This window comes from Dromiciops gliroides, chromosome 4, assembly GCF_019393635.1.
Source record: "Dromiciops gliroides isolate mDroGli1 chromosome 4, mDroGli1.pri, whole genome shotgun sequence".
Lineage (NCBI taxonomy): Eukaryota > Metazoa > Chordata > Mammalia > Microbiotheria > Microbiotheriidae > Dromiciops > Dromiciops gliroides.
In genome coordinates, this window is record NC_057864.1 from 162926773 (window position 1) to 162953125 (window position 26353).

General features: G+C 38.9%; 1 protein-coding gene across 6 annotated transcripts in view; it reads left to right on the forward strand.

Annotated features, from left to right (window-relative positions):
• SYNRG (synergin gamma) overlaps window positions 1-24913 on the forward strand; it is a 96731-nt gene extending 71818 nt beyond the window's left edge. For 4 of the 6 annotated variants that reach the window (XM_044005509.1, XM_044005511.1, XM_044005512.1 and 1 more), the window contains 6 exons: window positions 1858-1911; window positions 3677-3773; window positions 4292-4440; window positions 21668-21778; window positions 22173-22208; window positions 23421-24913. In XM_044005509.1, coding sequence (XP_043861444.1) covers window positions 1858-1911; window positions 3677-3773; window positions 4292-4440; window positions 21668-21778; window positions 22173-22208; window positions 23421-23552 — 579 coding nt within the window. In that variant the 3' untranslated portion in view covers window positions 23553-24913. The remainder of the gene's footprint in view (window positions 1-1857; window positions 1912-3676; window positions 3774-4291; window positions 4441-21667; window positions 21779-22172; window positions 22209-23420) is intronic. The other 2 variants (XM_044005510.1, XM_044005515.1) reach the window with 1 other exon arrangement.
• Window positions 24914-26353: the final 1440 nt, after the last annotated feature.

A 26353-nucleotide genomic window follows, 5' to 3' on the forward strand; every position in this document is an offset into this window, starting at 1 on the left:
TTGAACATCACCAGAGAAAGTGAAACTGAGCTAATTTCACCCACACCACAGCCAGGCCCTTCTGGTTGTTTGACAAGCCTATTGTACTTGCCCTTTTTTTCCTTTCTTCCTTTCAGTTGAACATTTATTTTCTTTCCTACCACCTCCATTGAGAAAAAAAGAAAAACGAAAACCTTTGCAACAAATACTTATAGTCAGGCAAAACAGATTCTCCCTTCCTGACTTACTGTCTCATACCTTTCAATGACTGCTTCAAATCTTTTCTTCTTCTTCTTCTTTTTTTTTTTTTTGCAGGGCAATGGGGGTTAAGTGACTTGCCCAGGGTCACACAGCCAGTAAGTGTCAGGTGTCTGAGGCCGGATTTGAACTCAGGAACTCCTGAATCCAGGGCCGGTGCTTTATCCATTGCACCATCTAGCCACCCCCTCTTCTTTCTTCTTGATGCTAAACATGCCCATAGCCCCACAATGAATGTAGAATACTATAATGAATAGCAGGTAAAGAAGCCTCTTACTTTGATGAGATTGAGGCCATCCAGTGTGGCCTTAATTCATCCCATTCACATCTCAGCATTATTTTATACTACCTCTCCTCCTGCCCACCCATCACAGACTAGCTTTTCCTACTGCCAACCAGTACCCTTGATCCCATTCCTTGCTGCTGTCATTCCTCCCTCAACTCTAATCTAGTCCCACTCTTTTAGGCATCTTCAACATGGCTCTTCCACATCTGTCCACAAACGTGTAGGCCTCCCCAGCCTAAAAAAGCCTTCTCCTGACCCTTAAAACCCATGCTTCTACCTGCAATTATACACATTCTCTTCTACAGCTGCATCAGGATTTGCATTCTCACCATCTCTTGAAATTGTTTTCTCAAAGGTCACCACTGATGATCTGATCACCAAATTCAATAGCTTTATTCTGTCCTCAGTATCTGTCTTTGCTATTTTTGATACTATTGACCTCCCCAAAACCAATAATGGGTATTCTCTCTTCACTTGGCTTCAAAGATATCTTACTCCCCAGCTTCTCCTAAGATCATAGGTCTAAAGCTACTAGGAACTTAGAGGTTATCTACTCCAGGCCCTTTATTTTACTGATGAGAAAACTAAAGCCAAAAGGTTAAGTGATTTGCTTAAGGTCATGCAGAGCCAAGATTCAATTCAAGACCCGTGTTGACTGGGTTCCAGATTCAGCATTTTTTTTTTATTATGCTACATTGTCCCCTCTTACCCTTCAAATGCTTTTTTAGATCATTTAAAGGATTTCCCCAACAGTTGGTCCTTGACCTTTTTTTCTCCCTTGGCAGTCTCATTCACTCTAACAGTCTCAGCTCTCCAACTCTATGCTAACAAAGTCCCAACTTGATTTCCATAGTCTTGACCTTTCTTCTGAGTTCTAAATCCCCATCTCCATCCTCCTACAAATGATCTCTGCCTGAATGGTCCTCTCATATGTCAAACTCTTGTCATGTCAGACCTTTCCTCAAACCTTGCTGTGTGCCCAGAGTCAAGTTCCAACTTCTTTACCTGCATTTCAAGTTCCTTGTTAAATTGTTCCCTCCTTGAGATTAAGTACTTTGACTTAGGCAAACTATATCTCCCTCAGTACTTAGTCCAATGCTTTGTACATAGAAAGCACTTAAATGTATTTAGATGTTCTGAGGTTGGTTTTATTTGTAAGAAAATAAAAGTCTCCAGAGGTCAATCCATTAAGAGTCGTGTTTGATCTGTAATGATCATGAGCAAACGAGGAAACTTCCTTATGTCCTTTGAATTAATACTTAAGCAAAAGTAGAAATCAGGGTGTCAGGCTTGCCCATTGCCCTTTTAATGTAGTCCTTTCTTTTTTTTAACAGGAGAATGAAAGATATGCTTATGAATGGCAGAGGTGTTTGGGAAGTGCTTTACATGTGAGTATATAGTTTTTTCCCTATGGCCACATTTTAACCTCCATAGAATTGAGTAAGGATGTTTAGAGGAGAGAACTGGAGTAACACCTTAAGAACAATGATTAGTATAACATTATTGGTGTCAGATACCCTATCCCAAAATGAAATTCTTTGAAAATTCACCCATCTAAATGAGACTTCTTACAAGTACATTTGGTTTACCAAACCAGTATTCCTTTAAGTACCTGTGACTGTGTTTGAGATGGTGATCTGTCTTTAACTTTATTTCCTAAAGTAAAATAATCTATGAGTTGGAGATTTTGTGAGCAAAACACAACCCTTATTACTCCAGAGAGAGAAGATGAGAGGGTGGAGAGGAGAAGACATTGGCAGGAAGACTAGAGCAGCAGGATGATTTCTTTATGATTTAAATAAATTCGGAGGGTAGTGGGGGGAAGGGGGTACTACAAAAGAGCTCTCCGTTTGAAGAGAACAAATTCAGATACTGCCTACCTGTGTGACCTTGGGCAAAGCTTTTAAGCTCTCTGAGAAGGGGCAGCTAGGTGGCACAATGGATAAAACACTGGCCCTGGATTCAGGAGGACCTGAGTTCAAAAATCTGGCCTCAGACACTTGACACTTACTAGCTGTGTGACCCTGGGCAAATCACTTAACCCTCATTGCCCCCCCCCAAAAAAAGTAAACTCTGAGAGCCTCAGTATGTAAAATAAGGGAAATGGATTAGATAATCTCTAAAGGATCCTCCCAGCAAAAGTATCCAAGTGATATGAGAAAAGGAGAGGGAGTTCTCGGCAGATGCCCTCAATTTTTTCTGTAAAATATGAGGCAGCAGTCTCTAAAGGACTCTTCCAGCTCTAAATCTTATGATCTTTATAAACTTCTTTGTAAGTTATGAATCACACAGTTCTCTTTTTCAAGCCAAGTTTGTTGTTGTTGTTTTGTTGTTTTGGGGTTTGTTTGTTTGGTTGGTTGGTTTTTAGTGAGGCAGTTGGGGTTAAGTGACTTGCCCAGGGTCACACAGCTAGTAAGTATTAAGTGTCTGAGGCCTGATTTGAACTCAGGTACTTCTGACTCCAGGGCTGGTGCTCTATCCACTGCACCATCTAGCTGCCCCACAGGTCTGTATTTCAATAGAAAATTATGTAAAAATACATTGGCTGGGGTAGCTAGGTGGCTCAGTGGATAAAGCAACACCCCTGGATTCAGGAGAACCTGAGTTCAAATCCGGCCTCAGACACTTGATACTAGCTGTGTGACCCTGAGCAAGTCACTTAATCCTCATTGCCCTGCAAGAAACGAAAAAAGAAAAATACATTGACTGCCAGGCTTATACTCTTAGCTTCTGGCTATTTCAGTTTGGTTGGATAATAATAGTAAATTTATTTTTGTTACTATTAACCATTTTTGAATACATTTTATTGATATCTTTTTACATCACTTAAATTTCCAACTAGAACCATTCCCTTCCCCCTCCAACAGAAAGTCATCCCATATAACAAAGAATATTTTTAAAGAAAAAAATAAGAAAACTATAAGATAAACAACCAACAAAACTAATTTATATATCAGACAAACTGAAAATATATTCAGTGTTTCATACTTATGGACTTCTCACCTCTGCAAAAGAGTAAGGGAAGGTATCTTCTCATATCTCTTCCTTGGGGCTGCACTTCATTATAATTTTTGCAGTGTTCACTTTTGATTGTCATTGATCACTTTTTTCTTAAAGATAATCTAGTGACATTGTCATGTCATTGTCTTTCAGATCATTAAGAAGGCAAATGACACTCTAAATGGAATCAGTAGTTCATCTGTTTGCACAGAAGTAATTCAGTCAGCACAGGGCATGGAGTATTTATTAGGTATGTAACTTTATGTTTTGCTTATTGAAAATCATGGTGCTTTAACTTTTCATTGTCTGTTTCATATATGCTGTGAAACATTTTTAATTAAACAAAACCTCAAGCCAAATATAAGTCATGTTAGAGTGACATTTGCAAATGGAGAAAATGAGGACACAAAAGCATCCCAGGATGGTGATAAAATGGGAGTTGAATCAGAAATCGTAGTTTCCGGATTCTTCCTGTGTAACCTGAGTTTCTTATCCTTACTAGACTTTGTGTTCCTCCTTCAGTCAGGTTTATACAGTTCCCTGAATGCCAACAATGAATCCTAAAAGATGGTAAGAAGGGCCCATGAAGTATCCAGGTTGCACGGTGCCCTTGTGGAGATCCTTGAATTGTGGGGTTTTATAAGGAAGGCACAGAGAAACTTTTGACTCTTGTGATCATTTCTTTGTTCCAACAAAGGTATTACCCAGGTGTGATGCTGCTTGCCTCGTCATCTGGCATTTCAAACCTTTACTCTCTCCTGTTGATAGGTGTTGTTGAGGTATACAGGGTAACCAAACGTGTGGAGCTAGGTATCAAGGCTACCGCAGTGTGCAGCGAAAATCTCCAGCAGCTGCTGAAGGACATTGATAAGACGTGGAACAACCTGATAGGGTTCATGTCACTTGCCACAGTCACGGTAAGACCATCCCATCCAAAGCTCTCTTCCCCAGAAGCCTTGTTCTTAAAGTAGGGAGGGGCTTTCTTTTCATATACTATTAGGAGTAGGTGTGATACATGCTTTATCATCTTTATAACAGGAAAGTGGTGACATTTTTTTGGTAGGTGGCTTGGCTCCTGAATGGCTCTAAGGATATAACATGGGGAAAAAATGGAAAATCGGTTTTTATGATAGCAATTGGAAGGGCAAGACTTCATCCAAACTACCAGAGAAGTATTCTGGCCCGTGGGCAAATCTGATTTATTCATTGTTCCAACAAGAAGACAAAATGAATGCAAGGTGAGAGAGAAAAAGAGAGAGAGAAAACAGAAAACTTAATGCCCTTCAGTCCCCAATTTATATTTAAAAGATCTCTCTTGAAAGTAGCCATAATCTATGATTACCTAATTAATCAGGGGCTCTCAGAGTTGGTGTAGTGACTCAGGTCCCACATTCTATTCAGGAGAGATATGGAATAATAGTGGGAATGGAATGACCAAGTGAGGCTTTTTTTTTTCAGGGCAATGAGGGTTAAGTGACTTGCCCAGGGTCACACAGCTAGTGTTGAGTGTCTGAGGTCAGATTTTGAACTCAGGTCCTCCTGAATCCAGGGACAGTGCTTTATCCACTGCACCACGTAGCTGCCCCAGGGGCTTTTTTAAGGATAAGGGAGACATAGGCATATTTTTAGGCAGGAGGGAAACAGCCAGTAGACAAGGAGAGATTGAAAAAAAGTGAAAAGGGCAGTTAGGTGGTGCAGTGAATAGAGGACCAGCCCTGGATTCAGGAGGATCTGAGTTCAAATCCGGCCTCAGAAACTTAACAAGTACTAGCTGTGTGACCCTGGGCAAGTCACTTAACCCCAATTGCCTCACCAAAAAAAAAAAAAAAAAAAACGAAAATAAGTGAAAGAGTAGGGTTAACAGAGGGAGCAAATCTTTTGGAAGAGACAGATGGAATGGGATCACATGAACAGGTAGTGCTTGACCACGTGAAGGGCCAGCAGCATATAGATGGAGATAGTGGCAGAAGGTATCTGAGTGATATGAGAAAAGGAGAGGGAGTTCTCGGCAGATGCCCTCAATTTTTTCTTTAAAATATGAGGCAGCGGTCTCATCTGAGAGGATAGAAGGAAGGGGAAGCATGGAAAGTTTGAGATGGGATGAAAAGGTTTGGAAGAGCCACTTTGAAGAGTAGGATAGTGAGTTATTTAGGGTTGTGTAGAGGGTTGCCTAGCAGCTGTGAGGGTCCAGTTGAGGTTATATAAAATACATTTGTAGTCAATCCAGTCAGCATGGTTTTGTGATTTTCTCCACCTTTGTTCAGCAACGTGTGTAAGTAGGGAAGATGGCAAATGGTGGGAGTGATCCAAGGCTGAGGCAAAAATCAGCAGTATGGAAAGTATGGAGTTAAACTATTCACAAAGGGGTCAGGATAAGGAAGGAAGGAGAGTATAGCTAGTCCAGGGGTGCTGGCCTGAGAGAGAATTGAGGGGTTGGGGGATTGAAAGTCACAGTTGGGGGGCAGCTAGGTGGAGCAGTGGATGGAGCACCGGCCCTGGATTCAGGAGTACCTGAGTTCAAATCCGGCCTCAGACACTTGACAATTACTAGCTGTGTGACCCTGGGCAAGTCACTTAACCCCCATTGCCCTGCAAAAATAAAACAAAACAAAACAAAAAAAAAAAACAAGAAAGTTACAGTGGGCAGAGAATACAATTTGGTATCAGAAAGCAGGGAGGTGGACTGAAATCCTGTAGATTGTGATCAGATAAAGGAATTCCAGAGTTCATGAACAAGAAACTGGTGCATGTATGGGTGACAGCGTGATCAAGGATATGACCATCTTAGTGTATGGCTGAGCTAGTGGGGTAGAAGAACAAGTCATGGAAAATGAGTAAATTGTCTCCTTTGCTTAATCTTCATCTGGGTTATGCACACCAACTTTGATATCCCCCAGAGTTCTGTCCTGCTTGCTTGCTCTTCTCTTCTTCCTACAGACCACTTCAGAGGTGATCTTATCAGCTCCCATGGATTCAATTATCATCTCAATGCTGATGATTCTCAAATCTACTTATCTAGCCCTAACATCTCTCTACTCACCTCTGGTCTAGCATCTCCAACTGCTATTAGTTGGAGTTGCCTGTTATCTTGAACTGGAGGTAAACATCTTAAACTCAAGTTATCCAAAACTGAACTCATCTTTCCCTCTAACCTCTCCCCGCTCCTTCCTTCCTATTACTGTAGAGGACAACACCATCGTCCCAGTCCTCCAGGCTCCCAAACCAGGTGTCAATCTCTTCACTGCGTTTTAGCCCCTACATCCAATCAGTTGCCATGGCTGCTAATTTCATCTTTGCAACATCTATCATATGTATCCCCTTCTTTCTTGACACTGCCACCCCTTAGTGCTGGTGCTCATCACCTCACACTTGGCCTATTGCAGCAGCCTGCTCTGCTTTCTCAAATCTCTCCCAACTCTAATCTGTTCTCCACTCAGTTGTCAAAGAGGTCTTCCTAAACTGTTAGTCTGACCATGTCACCTCCCGTACCCAATAAACCAGTGGCTCCCTATGACCACCGGGATCAAATATATGATCCTTTGGCATTCAAAGTGCTTTGTAACCTAGCACCCCTGCTTTACCCCTCCCCCACTTTCTAGGTTACACACACACACACACACACACACACACACACACACACACACACACACACCCCTAAATACTATTTGATCCAGTGACACTGACCTGTTTGCTATTCCTTAAACGAGACACTCGATCTCCCAACTCCAGAAATTTTTCTGGCTGTCCCCCATGCCTGGAATGTGCTCCCTCTTCACCTCTGCCTTCTGGTTTCATTGGCTTCCTTCAAGGCCCAACTAAAATATCACCTAAAGGAAGCTTCCAAATTCTTTAATTTTAGCACCTTCCCTCTGTTAACTACTTCCTGTTTATCTTATATCTAGCTTGTTTGTACATAGCTGTGTAACGATTGGAATGATGCCACCTGCTGGAGACTTACTGTAGAAAAGTTCTGCCATGAAAGGAAGGTCTTTGAGGGCAAGAACATGCGTCTTTTCTTTGGCATCAGGAAGTAACATTTGCTAGTGGGAAGAAGAAGGAAGAGCCAGGCGCTCTGACTCACTCTCTTTCCTGAGGATGCTGGTGGAGAAGGGAGCTAGACATGCGCTCTCCCTTTAGTAGATAGAAATCTAGGCCTTTTCTTCTCTCTTTACCAAACTCTTATTCTTCTTAATAAATGCTTAAAAGTCTAACTCTTGCTAAAGCTTATAATTTATTGGTGACCACTCATTAGATATTTTAGACAGTTTAGCTAGAATTTTAGCCCTTAACAGCTGTTTGCCTGTTGTCTCCCCTATTAGACTAGGAACTCCTAGAAGCCAGGGACTGACTTTTTTTATTATAATAAACATCAATTATTTAAAGTTTTGAGTTCTAAATCCTTTTCCTCCTTCCCCTTTCCCCTCCCTGAGATTCAGGTTATGCATGTGAAATTACGTAAAACATTACCATTTTAGTCATTTTGCATCAGAAAACTTGAATAAAAGAGAAAAATGAAAGTGAAAAATAACATGCTTCAGTCTGTGTTCAATCCGTATCAGTTCTTTCTTTGGAGGTGGATAGTATGCTTTATCATTAGTCCTTTGGGACTGTCTTGGATCATTGTATTGCTAAGAATAGTTAAGTCATTCACAGTTCTTCATTGAACAATATTGCTGTCACTGTGCACAATGTTCTCCTGGTTCTGCTTACTTCACTATACAACAGTTCATATAAGTCTTTCCAAGCCTCTCTGAAATCATCATGTTTGTCATTTCTTATAGCACAGTAATATTCCATCACAAACATATACCACAGCTTGTTTAGCCATTCCCCAGTTGATGGGCATTCCTTTGATTTCTTTGTTTTGGGTTTTTTTTTTGTGGGGCAATGGGGATTAAGTAACTTGCCCAGGGTCACATAGCTAGCAAGTGTCAAGTATCTGAAGCCAGATTTGAACTCAGGTACTCCTGAATCCAGGGCCGGTGCTTTATCCACTGCACCATCTAGCTGCCCCCTGATTTCTAATTCTTAGTCACCACAAAAAGAGCTGCTGGAAACATTTTTGTACAAATAGGTCTTTTTTCTCTTGTTGGGGATGTCTTTGGTATATAAACCTGGTAGTGGTATTGCTGGATCAAAGAATATGCACAGTTGTATTGCCATTTGATCATGGTTCCAAATTCCTCTCCAGAATGGTTGGATTTGTCCACAATTCCACCAACAGTGGATTAGCATCCCAGTGTTCCAACATCCAACATTTTCCTTTTTTATTATATTTGCTACTCCAGTAAGTGTGAGGAGATACCTCAGAGTTGTTTTAATTTGCATTTCTCTTATCAATAGTGATTTAGAGCATTTTTTCATATAACTATAGATAGCTTTGATTTCTTTGTCTGAAAACTGCCTGGCCATATCTTTTGACCATTTATCAATTGGGGAATGGCTTGTATTTTTATAAATATGACTCAGTTTTCTCTATATATTTGAGAAATGAAGCCTTTATCAGAGATACTTGTTTCAAAAATTCTTTCTCAGTTTTCCAATTTCCTTATAATCTTGGTTACATTAGTTTTATTTGTGCAAAAGCTTTTTAATTCTATATAATCAAAATTATTTTACATTTTGCATTGCTCTCTATATCTTCTTTGGTCCTAAATTCTTCCTCAGTTCATAAATCTGACAGATAAACTATTCCATGTTCTCTTGATTTGCTTATGGTATCACCCTTTATGTGTAAATCATGTACCCATTTTGACCTTATTTTAGTTTACAGTGTGAGATGTTGGTCTATACCTAGTTTCTACCATACTGTTTTCCAGTTTTCCCAGCAATTTTTGTCAAATAATGATTTTTTGTTCCAAAAGCTTGGATCTTTGGGTTTATCATATATTAGATTACTATAGTCGTTTACTATAGTGTAATTTGTACCTATTCTTTTCCACTGATCCACTTCCACTTCTCTATTTCTTAGCCAGTAACCAGATTGTTTTGATAATTACTGCTTTATAATGCAGTTTAAGATTTGTCCTGCTGGATCACCTTCTTTCACATTTCTTTTCATTGATTCCTTTGATATCCTTTTTGGTTTTTTGTTTGTTTGTTTTTGGTGAGGCAGTTGCGGTTAAGTGATTTGCCCAGGATCACACAGCTACTAAGTGTCAAGTGTCTGAGCTTGGATTTGAACTCAGGTTCTCCTGAATCCAGGGCCGTTGCTCTATCCACTGTGCTACCTAGCTGCCCCTAATTCCTTTGATATCCTTGAGCTTTTGTTCCTCCAGATGAATTTTGTTATTCTTTTTTTATATCTATATTTTTTTCATAGTTTGATTGGTATGGCACTAAATAAATCAATTAACTTAGGTAAGATGATCATTTTTATCACATTGGCTCAGACTACCCAAGAACAATTAATATTTTTCCAGTTGTTTAGATCTGACTTTATTTGTGTGAAAACTGTTTTATAGTTCTGTTCATTTAGTTCCTGGGTTTCTCTTGGCAGGTAGACACCCAAGTATTTTATATTGTCTACAGTTATTTTAAATGGAATTCTTCCTTCTATCTGTTGTTGCTGGACTTTGTTCGTAATATATAGAAATGCTGATAATTTCTGTGGATTTATTTTGTATCCTACAACTTTTCTAAAGTTGTTAATAATCTCAAGTAGTTTTTTAGTTGATTCTCTAGGATTTCCTAAGTATAATATCATATCAGCTGTAAAGAATGATAGTTTTGTTTTCTCATTACCTATTCTAATCCCTTTAATTTCTTTTTCTTCTCTTATTGCTATAGCTAACATTTCTAGTACAATATTAAATAATAGAGGTGATAATGGGCACCCTTGCTTCAACCCTGATTGTATGGGAAGGGCTTCTAGCTTATCCCCATTACAGATAATGCTCACTGATAGTTGTAGCTGTATATTCCTTATCATTTTAAGGTAAGCTCCATTTATTCCTATGTTCTCCAGTGGGTTTTGGTTTTTGTTTTTTTAGTGAGGCAATTGGGGTTGTGACTTGCCTAAGGTCACACAGCTAGTGAGGTAGGATCCGGTGCCAAGCTCTCTTGGGGCTCCTGAAATTCAAGTGTCCCATGTTTAAAGGGAATTGGGTTTCTTCTAAATCAAAAAAATTCCAAGATCTTGTTCTATACCAAGAGCAGCAGAACTGTAGTCAACTGGTTGTAGCCCTGCAGCCCTTTCACAAAAAGAAATGGAATTTTGTTGTTTTTGTCATTTTGAAGGAAGTTTTAGGCTTAGGATCCTCTAACTGGAAAGTTTTTACTCAGTTTACTTAATGTTGACTATAAGTTCATCAGTCTACCTAAGGATAGTTTGTATATGGCAGAAATTTGTACCCTCTATTTGAAATAGCATCACAAAGATTTGGAGAGTTGAGTTAGAGGGTGGGCTAGAAAAGGGAGAGATGCAGAAGACTAGTTAAGAGATTATTATGGTACTCTAGGAGAGAGGAACAAGGGCCTAGATTAAAGAAGAAGGGAGTGATGATGGGATTTATATTGTGGAAATAGAATCAACGGGACTTGTCCGATGTTTGGATTTAGACAGAAGGAAGTCCAAAGATAATAATTGTAATAGCTTATATAGCACTTACTATGTGACAGGAACTGTGCTAAGTGCTTTTGTAAACGTTTGATCCTCACAACAGCCCTTCAAGGTAGATGCTATTATTATTCTCATTTTACAGATATGGAAACTAAGGCATAGAGATTAATTGATTTGGTCAAGGTCACACAGTAAGCTTCTGAGGCTGGATTTGAACTCAAGGCCCAGTGCCTTATCCACTACACCCCTTAACTGACCCAGAAAGCCTTGCTTTTAAGTCTGAGTGACCATGAGGGTGAGTGCCATAAACAGAATCAGGATAATTGAGAGATAATTTGGGCATTATCTTTGGGGAAAGAGAACAAGTTAAGTTTTGGACAGGTTGGATGTTTGGTCCTGGCGGGACATCCAGGCAGAGATGTTCAGCAGCCAGCTGAAAATACAGGACTGAAACTCAAAGGGAAAAGTGGTACTAGGTAGGGCTGAGAGTCTTTTGCCCAGATGGTAATCGAACCTATGGGCATACATGAAATTACCACAGGAAAAAGAGGAGAAGGGGTAAAGTCAGAACCTTGGGGACAATCTTAAGCCATAAGAGGATAAGACGAGTCATTAAAATAGTAAGCAGGGTTGAGAACCAGGAAAGAATAAGGTTATGGAAGTCAAGGAGAAAGAGAGCATCCATAAAGCAGAGTGTAGTCAAAAGACTGATCCTGCAGAAAGATCCAAGAGGATGAGGACTGAGAAAAGGGCCATTGGACATGCAGTTGAAAGGTCCCTGGTGACTTTGTTAAGGAGTAATTTCAGTAGAATGGTGGTGACAAACAGTAAACACGTGCTTTCTATTAAGTTCGCCCGTGAAAGGGAAAAGAAAAAGAAGTGATCAAGAGAAGGTTGTCTGGTGGACAAAGGGAAAGGAGCCTGAAGAGAAAGAGAGACTGAAAATCGAGAAAGGAAATGAGTGGAGCTCAAGCTCAGAGGAAGCAGGAGGAAATGAGCACAATGGGGGCTGTTCGTATTGTCAAGGAGGAGACCCAGAAGAAAAAAGCAGAGAAGATGAGTGAAGACCTAAAAAGGCGTGAAGGAGGGAAGATGAGGGGAATCACAAAGGATAATGACCTTTCTCTTCTTGGTAAATTGGGAGTGAAAATCAAATTTTGAGAGTGGGAGCCTAGGGGCAGAGTTGGCTCTAAGGAGAAAAGGTTTAGAATAACTCTTGTGTGGAGTCTAGCAGAAAGGAATAAAAGAGGAACTGGTGATAGGAGTAATCCTAAGTTTAGGAGGAGCAATGTAGAAAGGCTGAAAGGATTCAAGGACAGAGGACAATCCAGTACTGAAATGGTTAACATTAACAATAGGGTCAAAACAAAGGAGAAGTGACACTAGAGTATGAATAAGGGACTGAGAAACCTGTAAGGGATGAGGATTTCTGTAGAGATTAAGAAACCCAAGGTCATGATGAGAGTGAAGTGGAGGTAAAGGAGCCAGAGATTGTGCTGTGGTAACAGGATAGACAGAGCACTAGATTCTGTAAGGAAGGTCAAGTTCAAATCTGGCCTCAAGTACTTCATCATTGTCAAGTCACTTAACCTCTGTCTGCCTCAGTTTCCTCATTTGTAAAACGGGGCTGATGATAGCTTACCTGCCAAGCTGTGAGATATTTGTGAAGTGCTTATTAGCACAGTGACCAGGTAGATACTTAATAAATGGGTGTTCCCTTTCCTTCCTTTCAGATTTACTCCATTTTCTCAGGAACTGAATTGAGTCAGCACATAAATGAAGTGAGCTGTCTTTATTAGCATGCAATTTCATTACACAGTAATATGTTTCAAATTGTACTGTGAAGCCTACAGAATATTCATATATCAAATTACTCATACTCTTATAATTTTAATTACTTTTTCTCCAAGTTTGCTTTGGCAAAACAGTAGGCTTTCTTTGCTCAGATACTTTGCCAGGTTGTAACCAAATCATTTCTCCTTAACAATGCAAAGATCCTTAGCTAGGTAAAATTAATCTATATAACATACCTATCATTAATACCACTTTAGTAGAGGTTCTCACCTCTCACCTAAACTATTATAGTAGCCTCCTAACTGATCTTCCTGTTTTCAGTGTCTGTCCTCTAAGGCATGGTGGTGCAGTGGATAGAACGCTGGGTCTGGAGTCAGGAAGATCTGAGTTCAAATCTTACCTCACTTACTGGCTATGTGACTCTGGACAAGTCACTTAACCTCTGTTTTCTTTAGTTTTCTCAACTATAAAGTGGGGGTAATAAAGCAACTACCTCGAAGGGTTGTTATGATGCTCAAATGAGATAATATTTGTAAAAAGCACTTAACACAGTGCTTGGCACATAGCAGGAGTTATATAAAGACTTATGCCCTTCCTCTCCAGTCTGTCCTCTATTGTAGCTTCTAAATGAATGTTCTTGAAACACAGGTTCAATTATACCACTGACTTTGCTCAGAAATTTCCCCAGTTGATGCAAATAGGCAGCTTTCAGAGGAAGAAAACCAAGCTATCAATAGCCATATGGGAAAAAATGATCTAAATCAGTAATAATAAAAGAAATTCAAATTTTTTAAGCCCTGAGGTTCTATCTCACATCCATCAGATTGGCTAAGTTAACAAAAAAAGGAAAATAAATAATGAAGGATTGGGAAAACAGGTACATTAATAGCTGTGAGCTCCTTTTCTGAAAAGCAATTTGGAACTATTCCCAAAAAGCTGCTAAACTACATAATGCCTTTTGACCCAATACCACTAATTACACCTGTTTCCCAGAGACTCATGAAAAAAGAGAAAGACCTGTATGTACAAAAAATATTCAGACCAGCTCTTTTTGGTGGCAAAGAACTGAAAACTGTATGGGGTGCCCATCACTTGAGAAATGACTGAACAGGTTATGGTATATGTATGTGATAGAATGATACTGTGCTAAAGGAATTACAAAAGGAGCAATTTCAGAGAACCTTGGGAAGATTTGTATGAACTGATGCAGAATAAAGTGGGCAGAATAAGGAGAATATAATAACTTCAATATTGTAAAGACAAAATTTTAAAAGATTTAGGAACTCATGATGAAACATACTCCCCACCTACAAATAGATGCTGGACTCAGGGCATTTTTTTTTGGACATGTCCAGTGTGATAATTTGTTTTGCTCAACTTTATACATGTTTACAAAAGAGGTTTTGGGTTTTTTGCTTCCTTGATTTGGGAGGAGGGGGAAAGGATAGGAGATAATACAGATGTACATTTTTTAAATTAATTTAAATTTTAAATAATAAATTACAGGTCTCATCATGTCAAAAAAAATTCCCTGTTGCCTTTAGAACAGTCTTAACCTGGGGTCTTTCTTTAAACTTTTTTTAAAATTATATTTGGGGGTAGCTAGTGGCGCAGTGGATAAAGCACCAGCCCTGAATTCAGGAGGACCTGAGTTCAAATTTGGCCTCAGACACTGGACGCTAGCTGTGTGACCTTGGGCAAGTCACTTAACCCTCATTACCCCTGCAAAAATAAATAAATAATATATATTTTGGTCACTTTTCAGTATAACTGGTCTCCTTTGTATGCCTATGTATTTTATATTATTCTTTAAACTTTTTTTGTACTGAGCATGGTAGCATGCACACACTTATAATCCTTGCAAACTGGGAGGCTGAGGCTGATGAATCTCTTGAGCTCAGGAGTTCTGAGTGGAATAAAATGAATCAGGTATTTAAACTAATTCTGCATTAATATGGTGAGCCTCCAGGAGCAGAGGGAGTTACCAGGCTGCCTAAGGAGGGGTAAATGGTACCAGGTTGGAAATCATGCAGCTCAAAGCTCCCATGCTTATACTTAGAACCTAGGTGTATACATCGTGTTTTTTTAAAATGCTAAGAAGGGGTCCATAAAGCTTCTGACTGCCAAATGTGTCCATGTCACAAAAATGGCTAAGAACTTCTGCTCTAGGATAAATATACTAACTACTTGTCCTGGCATTTAAAGTCCTCCATCTTGCCTTCACCTCTGTTTCCAATATTATGTACTCATTTATTTCAGCCAAACCAAACTACTTTGCTTCAAATTTGGTTTTCCACTCCCACTTCCATACCTTTGTATAGGCTATCACCCAAAATACTTAAACTAAACTCCCTACTACATATTTTTCTCAGAATCTCCAGCTTCTTATCAGACTCACTTTAGGGGGCAGGAAGCACAAAGGGCAGAAAGAGATACCAGGGAGGGGATTCCTGAACTAGCAGTTGGTTATAGGAATGAGTGCCATATGACTGCTCTGTCACCCATTACCCAGTTCAGTTCGGCATCACAAATACAGGGCAGAGAGGAGTCCAACCATGGGTCCGTGCTCTATACTGAGCAAGGAACAAATTTCCAGCAAGCAAATGATAGCTATTTGGCACTGATCCCAAGAACAGAGTATAGTATCCCAGACGAAAAGAGAGCCTGCAGTTCAGTTCCTGTGAACCTACAGAGCCTCCCAAATGAACTGGCTAATCGTGGCTGAGTCCAGAACAGGCTGCTAAAACTCCCAACCAGGAACAAGCCATTAGACCCAAACCTCAGTCAAGGAATTTGCAGAACTCAAACCAGAAGGCCAAAGAACAGACCTCCCCTGGGGATCATACCACTTTGAGAGTACTGAAAGCTTGCCCCCAGACTAAGCTGTGAAAACAGCAGCAGATCATAAGAGGACAGAAGCTCAGACCAGACCCACCCCCAAAGCATGCAGAGCCCAACACAAAGTCCAGAGTCAAAATGTAGGCTGGAAGAATGAGCAAACAAAAAAAGAATCCGACTATAAAGAGCTATTATGGAGACAGGGAAACTCAATATACACAAACACAGAAGAGAATAACTCAAAAACTTACAAGCAAAGCCTCAAAGAAAAATACAGCTTGGACACAAATGCAACAAGAATTCCTAGAAGAGGGGGAAGCTAGGTGGCGCAGTGGATAAAGCACCGGCCCTGGATTCAGGAGGACCTGAGTTCAAATCTGGCCTCAGACACTTGACACTTACTAGCTGTGTGACCTTGGGCAAGTCACTTAACCCTCATTGCCCTGTAAAAAAAAAAAAGAAGAATTCCTAGAAGAGTTAAAGACAAAACTTTTTAAAAGATTTTTTTTAATGATTTTTAAAACCAAATAGGAGTAGCATAAGGGGAAAATGAGAAAAGAAATGACAAATATGCAAGAAAAACATGGTAAAAGAGATACAAAATAAAGAAAAAATTTTAAAAGGGCAGCTAGGTGATGCAGTGGATAAAGCACCAGCCCTGGATTCAGGAAGACCTGAATTCAAATGTGGCCTCAGACACTTGACACTATCTGTGTGACCCTGGACAAGTCACTTATCCCCCTTTGCCCCACCCAGAAAAAAAAAAGAGAGATACAAAAAACTTATTCCTTAAAAATTAGAATTGGCCAAATGGTTTCTAATGACAATAAGCCATAATAAAACAAAGACAAAAGTGTTTGGGGCATTGGGAGGGGGAGTAGTAATAGAAGAAAATGTGAACTACCTCATAGGAAAAACTGACATGGAAAACAGGTAAAGGAAAGATAATTTGAGAATCATTGACTACCTAAAAGCCACCAAAAAAAGAGAGTAGACATTATTTTAAAACATAAAAGAAAACATCCTCAATTTCTTAGGATCAGAAGGAAAATAGAAATTAGAAAAATATATGTCACCTCCAAACCACAAGATGAAAGCTCACAGGAATATGATAGCCAAAATCTGGAGTTCCCAGATCAAAGAAAAAACACTACAAAAAGCCAGAAGGAAAGAATTTGAGGAGGCATAGTCAGGATCACACAAGATTTACTAGTCACTATACTAAAGGAGTGGAGAGCTTAGAGTATAATACTTCAGAAGGCCAAAGAATCTAGGCTTACAACTAAGAATAACCTAGTCAGCAAAACTGAGTATAAAATAGCGGATTTCTAAGCATTCCTGATAAAAAAGACCAGAATTGACTGAAAAGTCTGACATACAAACACAGGAACCAAGAGAAGTATAAAAAGACACAAGTTGTTTGCATTTTTATATGGGGAAATTATACATGTGGCACCTTATCATCACCGGAGGTTTTACAGTCTAATTAGACACAGGGCCCGGGTGTGATTCTGTTATGTACAGATAATCTGAAAAGAAGATTGGAAGGGCAGGGGAAAGGAATGCACTGGAAGAGAGGGGGAGGAAGAGGAAGAATGGGGGAAATTATCTCACATAAAAGGGATATGCAAAGAAGAATTGATACAACAGAGGGGGCAGTGGAGTGGGAGAAATCTGAACCTCAGTCTTATCTGAACTGGTTAAAGAAGGGAAGAATACACATACACATTTGGGTATAAAAATTCATTTCCCTAACAGTAAAGTAGAATAGAAAGGAGGAGTGGGGAATAAGGAGGGTGGATTAAAGGAGGCAGTAGTCAGAAGAAAAGCAGAAAAGAAAGTGGGATGATGGGGAATACACAGCGATCATAACTGTAAATGGGAATGGGATGAACCCATTCACAAAACAGAATAGTATGGCAAAATAGATTAGAAATTAGAATCCAACAATAAAGTGTTTACAAGGAACACTTGAAAAAGAAAAATACACATGGAATTAAAATAAGGGACTGGAGCAGAATCTATTTTAATTGAGCTGAAGTTTAAAAAAATGGGTAGCAGTGATGATCTCAGACAAATCAAAAGCATCTAATTAAAAGAGATAAGCAAGAAAACTGCATTTTGCTAAAAGGTACAGTGAATTAATATCAGTACTAAATCTATATGGACCCCATCCACAGCATTTAAATTCTTTAAGGACAAAGTCAAATAAGTTACAGGAAGAAACAGTCCACCTATAATGGTGGGAAGGGGACTCAAACCCTCTCACAACTAGATAAATTGAACCAAAGAATAAAGAAGTCTTAAAAATCAAAACAAGTTATGCTGGTTTTTTTCTGTACAGCTGCTTTGTTGTGATAAAAGAAAACAGCATTTGGATATCTGTTGACCAAAATGATGCCAATTTGTAAATTAAAATGTCACCTAGTGGCCCTTTTTCTTAAATGTGCAATTAAAAATCAAAAAATAAAGAAGCCAAGGACCTTTTAGAAAAATTAAATATGCTAGACCTCTGGAGAATATTGAATGGGAACAAAAAGCAAAGCTATTTCTCTTCTGTGCCTGGTACCTTCACCAAAAATTGATCATGTATTAGGACATAAACACCTTGCAGATAAATGAAGAAAAGCAGAAATTTTAAATTAATCTTTTACCAACCACAATGCAATAAAAATTACATTGAGTAAACGGCCTGTGAAGGAAAGATTAAAAATTCATTGGAAACTATAAATAACTTAATCCTAAAAAATAGATGATTCAAAGGAGAAAATAGAGAAACATTTTTTTTAATATTTTTAAAGGCTCAGTTCAGGTGCCACCCTTTCCACAAAGCCTTCCCTTACCCCCCAGGTGGTAGTGCCATCTTTGTCTCCTGAAATTAGACACAGGGCCTGGGTGTGATTCTGTTATGTACAGATAATCTGAAAAGAAGATTGGAAGGGCAGGGGAAAGGAATGCAGACCTATAGTCTCCAGGAAGCCCTCAGATTCCTCATTATACATGTATATGACTAATGATAGCCCCAGCTGGAGAGAGAGATGGTAAAGGAATCTGTAATAAAGGTAAGCAGTTTAGGTGTCCTCACAGATCTTGTGCTTATATCATGTTTTATGTTTTCTTGTCCCCATTATCTTTTCATGTCCCCATGAAATTACATGGGGAGTGATGTAAACTCCTTAACTGCAGAGACTAGGGGGGCGGGGGTTGTCCTTGTTTCCCTAGTGCTTAGCATATAGTAGATACAATAGTTGTTGAATTAAATTGAATATTACATTCATTGAGGAGTTAAAGTACAAGAGAGAACAAAGTTTTCAGACTAGAGGGACAGAGGAGCATATAAACTCAATTGCAAGAATATGTTCTGCCTGATCCCCACACTTGCTGTGTGATCTTGGGAGTAGGAAACACATAGGAGAGGGATAGCTTAAATAGAGACAGTGATAGGAGGGTTAGAGCATATTCCCAAGCTTGTTCAGTTTCAGGCGTTTGAGTTTTCTTGTGTTGGATCATTGCGATCCATGGACTCAGTCTGATTTTTGTTCTCTAAGATTCTTAGAGGTTCATTTTCTTCTTTTTGGGATGACACGGAGATGATGTATCAGGAGAGTACCACATGGTACTTTGGAAAGAGCATTGAATTTGGAGTTAGGACTTGGGTTCAAATCCTAGCTCTGCTGCTTATTACTAGTGTGACCTTATCCTAAATCATCCAAGGATGCTTAACCTCTCTTTCCCCATCTGTAAAAGATGGGGTTTATTACCAGGAAGGTTCCTTCTACCTCTTAAGTCTGTGATCCTCTGAAATTGTCTATAATGCTTTTTTCTTCAAAAGAAGCCACCATTAGTGCCAGCTAGGTGGCACAATGGATAAAGCACCAGCCCTGGATTCAGGAGGTCCTGAGTTCAAATCCGACCTCAAACACTTGACACTTACTAGCTGTATGACCCTGGGCAAGTCATTTAACCCCAACTGCCTCACCCCCCCCCCAAAAAAAAGCCACCATTACATAGAACATCAGAGCATTGTTACCTAGGATATTGCAGGTGAAATACCTGTAGAAAATCCAAATTTTGACCATTTAGTATTTACTTAGTGCTAGCAGAGATTCTGAGAATATACACTCTGTTGGCAGGGCCCCATCTTGTTCATTTCATTGTAATAACCACAGTTCTTTGTATTGCTAAACAAAGTCTCCCTCCTGTGGTAGGATTGGGTAGAAAGACATAAACTGATGATTCTAAACTTCTTGAGGGTAGTAGAATAGCATCTGCAATAATTTATTGACATACTCAGTCAATGGTGATGAGCTTTGAGGAGCCTGCCCCATATGGGATGGAGTATCACAGGTTTCACCTTTGTTACCCCCACCCAGTGGTCTTTTAAGTGTAGAAGAGGAGGAAGACTACAGGCTCTGGAAAACAAGGAAAGCCAGACGGTTTCTGCCAAACAGGTAGAGCCTAGAGAACAGAATTCTGACTTCTCCTTAGGTAATGAAAATCATATTTCATCCTAAATTCAGTCCAAACACTTTTACAGCTGCTTTTGACATGCAGTGAATAGTATGCTATGGACTTTTCACTTAATACAGTTAGAGACACAGCCGACAAAAGTTTAATTTTTTATTAATATTCCTCCATAAACCTATAGTCTCCAGGAAGCCCTCAGATTCCTCATTATACATGTATATGACTAATGATAGCCCCAGCTGGAGAGAGAGATGGTAAAGGAATCTGTAATAAAGGTAAGCAGTTTAGGTGTCCTCACAGATCTTGTGCTTATATCATGTTTTATGTTTTCTTGGAAGGTAGTATAGCCATTTGTTGTTAGACATAGGATTCTGTGCCTAGCATTTTTGTGTACAAGTAGTATAATAGTGTATATGTCCTTTAAAACGCGGACTAGCACATAATAGTCTCAATATAGACAAAGTACTTTCTAAAATAGGCACTCTGATTGGCATGCACATGATTTACACAAAATCACAAATTTAAATTTGAAAAAGTTCCTTTTATTTAAGAGTAATTTGTCTACAAGGTAATTTATGCAAAAGGCATGTGGTTTTTTTACTGAATGTGGTATGACCTCATTTCTTTTACGCCCTTGATAAATAACTATTGGAGTACATTTATTGACTGATATAAAGTTCAAATATGTTTCACTTCCATTTCTCAAGTGGGTCTGTTCTAACACATTAAACTTCCCATTTACTCCCACCTAAAGTATTGCTGCTGAAAATCATATTATTATAATATTATTATATTTTATATATATATATATATATATTGATCCTCCTAAACTCTATTTGGAAACTAGAGCAAGTTTTATCCCAAATTTTTACAGAAGAGAAACCTGTACACCAAATGCTTTTGGTCAAAGTGGTCATAAGCACACCTGAACATGATAGACCACTTGTTGGATATGCCATGCAATGATTTTATGTTTCAGGTATGGGTTGAACTTGGGTGATTTCTAAAGCCCTTTCCAATGCTAAAATTCTGTGAAAATGATTTCCCTTCCCTTTGCTCCTGGTCTGGAAAGTACAACTTAAATTAAGGGGATGGTTGCTTCAAGAAACTACAGTACCCATTTTAAGTCTCCACATTGAAAAGAGAGGAAATAGATGTGCATTTTTTGTTGGGTGGGAGGGTAAGAATGGAAGATAAGGAAACTTGCATTACAAAAAACAAAATGAACATAATTTTGCCTTATTGCTCACAGATAATTAACTACCTATTATTGAAACTGAAAATAATTGTTTTGAAAATAATTTCAAGCAGAAATCAGAGGACATGCACACTGCCTTGAACTTCCTGACAAGTGTTAGTAATTATGAGATTGTTTATTTTGTTGCTAGCCCCACTACTAGAAATGAGTAATCAGAGGGTGAACCAAACAAACAGCATTTGTAATTGTTGGGCTCTTACTTAACTCTGTCTCATTGTCTTTATAGCCAGATGAAAACTCCTTGGATTTCTCCTCCTGTATGCTGCGTCCTGGGATTAAAAATGCTCAGGAACTTGCCTGTGGGGTATGCCTACTGAATGTGGATTCAAGGAGCCGAGTAAGTTCCAGGCATGCCCACCCAGACTAACTCAGAAGTACTGTTTTCAAGGTCTCTTGAGAAAAGCTCTAGTCAGTCTTTTTTGTAGTGTCTTCCTCACATGCAGTGTGGTGTCACTAAAGACTAGAATTTTTACAAAGCTCCAAGGGAGCTAATATTTACTTTCTTTGTAAAGGGCAACCAGGGAAGCATGTGTTAAATATTGGTTTGGTTGGGGGGGAGGGGAGTTCAGTTTGTTTTTGGTTTTGAATTAATGAACTTACTGTTTTCAGTGTGTGTAGCTAAGGTACAAAGCACAGTGGGGCTGTGAAGAAGGGTCAAAACATGAAACAGTTTGGAGGTAGGCAAACATGGCGAGAGTCTTGTTGACCTTTTGGTTTCGACATTATTTCAGAATGAAGAGAAACCTGCAGAAGAGCATCCTAAAAAAGTATGAACCAGTCACATATTTTCTTAGCTTCATCATCTTAATTATGAGTGTGGAAGGCATATTGGATAATCCCACTGCCTTTCTGAATTGTTCCTATCATGAATCCTTCAGAGTCATTTTTGTTGCTGTAATGTTAAATCAATTAATGTGTCTTTGTGACTTCCTTTCTGTCTTGTTTTGCATGCTTGTATCTCATGATTGGTTTTTCACTTATTTCTTCCTCCTATGGTGTGCAGGACAACATTGTGGCCAATTTATGGAGAAGCCATGGAAGTTGTAGTGACCAAATTAGACTACAAAGCTAGAGTACTTTGGGATTTATCTAGAGCCCATCAAACTCCAGGATCAAAATAATTTGGATTTTTAGGTTTGGAGTGGGATTTTTTTAGTACCTTAAGTAAATTTCCATTAATCTTTCCAAAAATATTAAATAATCACAGCAAGTGACAGAAGACAAGACAATATTTTTTATTCTCGTCACTAATGTTATCTTTCAACATCTTTAACAACTCATTCATCTGAGGGTTGTCATTTTTGATAACAGTGAATGCTGTAATGGTAATTACTTTACACTTAAGTTGATTCAGACATCACTATATCTGCTCTTGATAGCATACAAATTCTGTTTTGGCTCATTTGAGTTTTTAATATATTGAAATTAACCAAATGTAAATGAATAGAAGTTATTAGATTATGTGTAAGTCAAATTGTTAACATTAGGAGCAGCTAGGTGGCACAGCGGATAAAGCATCAGCCCTGGATTCAGGAGGATCTGAGTTTAAATCCCACCCCAGATACTTGACAGTTACTGGCTGTGTGACCCTGGGCAAGTCACTTAACTCTCATTGCCCCACTCAAAAAAAATTATTAACATTGAAAAAGAGGACCTTCCGACTTGGTGAAAGCAGGAATTTTCAGCAGCACAGGAGATTGATCTGGTCACTGTGCAGGTTTTCTACACAGACATTTGCATCTTTTGCTAAAAGCCAGTTTATTGGCAAGAATCTGTTCTTTCTGAGCAGAAAAGGTGCTGTCACTTCAACCTTTATAGACCAAAGAGCTTTGATCTTACTATTATGGCCGCAGCCCTTCTACAAACCTCAGTCTAAGTTTGGGGACTCAGAGTTTTCTCTCAAGGAAAGTGTCAGTCTCCCCAAGTTACTCTACAAAGCCTGACCTTTCTTCCCTTCTACCTCAATCTTGTTTTCATAGGCATTCAATTCTGAGACAGACAGTTTCAAACTGGCATATGGAGGACATCAGTATCATGCAAGCTGTGCCAACTTCTGGATCAACTGTGTAGAGCCCAAACCTCCGGGACTCATCCTGCCAGATCTGCTCTAAGGCCTTCCACCAGGCATCAGCTTTTTCCTGCCAGACCCCAGGTATTGAGGGGACCAATAAATGAGTAATTCCTTCAGGAGTCTACATGAGGAACTTCCCAAGAGGCACAAAAGGATGGAAAGTCCAAGCCAATACTGGTAACCTCTGACTGTTGATCCCACTTAGGATCTGAGATGAAGTAATTAACACTCAGAGTCACCCCATGATGCAGAGCTACTGTAAGAGAGATTATTACCCTTCTGTATCAGTCTCATCTTAGCCCTGCCCAGTCTGTATTGGACACCACAGGTTTGTAAATCTCTCGTTCTCCTATGTGTTTTAATATACAGATGATTATTTTTCTCTAAGGAAGCATTTGCTGCTACAATTTCAAAACTGTGAATAACTGACAGAAGAAATACCATTATAGGACTAGAAATTATGAAGATACTATGTCTGCTTAGATATGGAAATGATCTTTGTCCTGTGGGATAAAAATGCATTTGTTTACTTATTGTTTAAATAAAGAACTTAAAAATGTTTGGGCTGATGGTTAGACTTGTAGATAGTGTTTGTGGGTGTTGTGAGTCCCAGTAAGTTTTACAGTATCCCATTGTTTTAAAATCTCTCCTCTTCCCTAGTTTCTAGAGCTGAATCTGCTAAAGAGAACCATTATCTCAAAAAATGTCCAGGGGTATTTTCATAGGGAAGGATGTTAACAGTAGCATGAATACCCCAAATCTTGTACATCAGTTTGTAAATCCTTTCCTTAATGATGTCCCTGTTCTGAATCCAACCCCTGTACCAGGCCCAGGACCGTGATACTTTGCTGAGAAAATTTGTATTAGAAGGACTGTTTATACAGCTGCATGGTGTTTATTTGCAATGAGTGGCCCTTCCTGAAGATGGCTATATGAGGATCAATACTCCTTGACTTTACAGTACATAGTTGTAGATATATCTTTCTTAACGCTGTTGAAGAACAGCATTTGTGGCAAAAGTTACTGACTTCTAAGCTGTGGAAATTCAGACGAATTAAAATCTAGAAGGACAAGGTTCGTGTGCTGTGTGAATTTTCTTTGCCTTGTAAACTGAGACAGTTGTAACTGAAAGGAGTGTGTAGGAAAATAAAGACTGCTGAAGAAACATCAATCCAATGGAAAATATACCAATACTGGAACAGTTTCTCTGATCTACAGATTTTTATTAAAAAGTTTATTTTAAATCAAACCGAAGTACCATATATTTCTCATTATCTCACTGCCCCATACTTAACTTGGATTTCCAAGAGTGCATAGCATTGCCTGTAATTGTTTATATAATTATTTTCCCCTTCCCCATGACAAACCATAAGGGAAATTCTATTTTACTTTACACGTGTAATCAGTGTTTGTTGAGTTCATGGGGCTGTGGTTTTGACTCCAGTGAACAAAAGAATGGAAAGAGAAGAGTGTAACATAAATTGGAGTGGAACTACTAATTTTGTCCCAAACCAAATCAGTATCAGCTAGGATGACTTAGATGGCCAACACTGATTAAGGACTTCTACCTAATTAGTATTAAGCCATAATTTCCATAGGTTTCCATAGGTTTCGTAAGTAGATTTCCTGACAGTCTCACAATGAACCTGGAAACACGCTATGTATGTCATTTTAACACTTGAATTTGAGTCCACTTCTGATTATCATTGATAGTAGAAAATACCAGTTGACAAAGCTTATAATTCCTGTGGTGTTTATTATGTGACAGCAGCCCATAGTGAGTAATTTCATTCTTTTTGCTTCTGTTAACCTATTAAGCAGATGTTTCTAAATCTTAAGACATATCCCAGAATGCTATGAGATCTCCAAGGATAATGACAACTAACTTGAATGACATGACACACTACCACTTTGAGAAGTGCAGAAACAGAAACCAATACACAGTATCAACAAGATGCCCTTTGACATGAAGAGCAATGAGTTCTGAATGTCTCCTTTCCCATCAAGAATGTCAGAAGAATACCATTCCATTTGTTTTGCTGCTTACACATACCCCCTTCATGAAATGACTCAGTACTGCTGTGTTTACTTTCATCTCAGTGATTTCTATGGTTAGCCCAGGCCTGTGTCCTTGGAAACTGTAACCAAGGTGACTGATTTCGATAGCATGCGTTGTCAAGACAGCTTCACTTGACTACTGGCATGAAGATTGAAAATTATGCTTTTAAAATTTTGTTACTGCATGTTAGACTCTGATTTTACTGCTAAGTGAATTTCTCTCCACACTGGTGATACTGTTGATGTCATCTCTAAAAGGATCTTTTCACCAAGTACTTACCAGTCAACATTGCATGCGGGTTGCATATTGAAAGTAATGTTCCGTGACTGTTTAAACTTTTTAAAGATGTCTTCCACTTGCCTTTTAATCACTGTTCGCGGTTTTAAACACAGCAGCATCTATAAGTTTTGTAAAAATTTAGTTTCATTTTCTTATTAAAGACCATCTAACTTGCCCCTTAAAATTTTGGGTCACCAATGAGAGATCAAAGAAACAAAACTTCCCTTATAATACTATCTATGGCAAATAAGTTCACAAGTGCTATAACTTTTGCCAGTAGTTGAAATTTTACCTGACAATCCCAATATTCCCATTCTATTACGAGTAACCTATATGGTTAAAAACCAACCTATTTAGTAGGAGCTTTCTGATGACAATGTAATAGACCCTGATACTATGAGTTTAGGCATCCACAAACCAACTGAAGTTGATGGAAAATAATAAAAAACTGATAATAGATTGGCTTGGGCTGTGTTGGAAGTAGTTTGTATTATCAATTATAA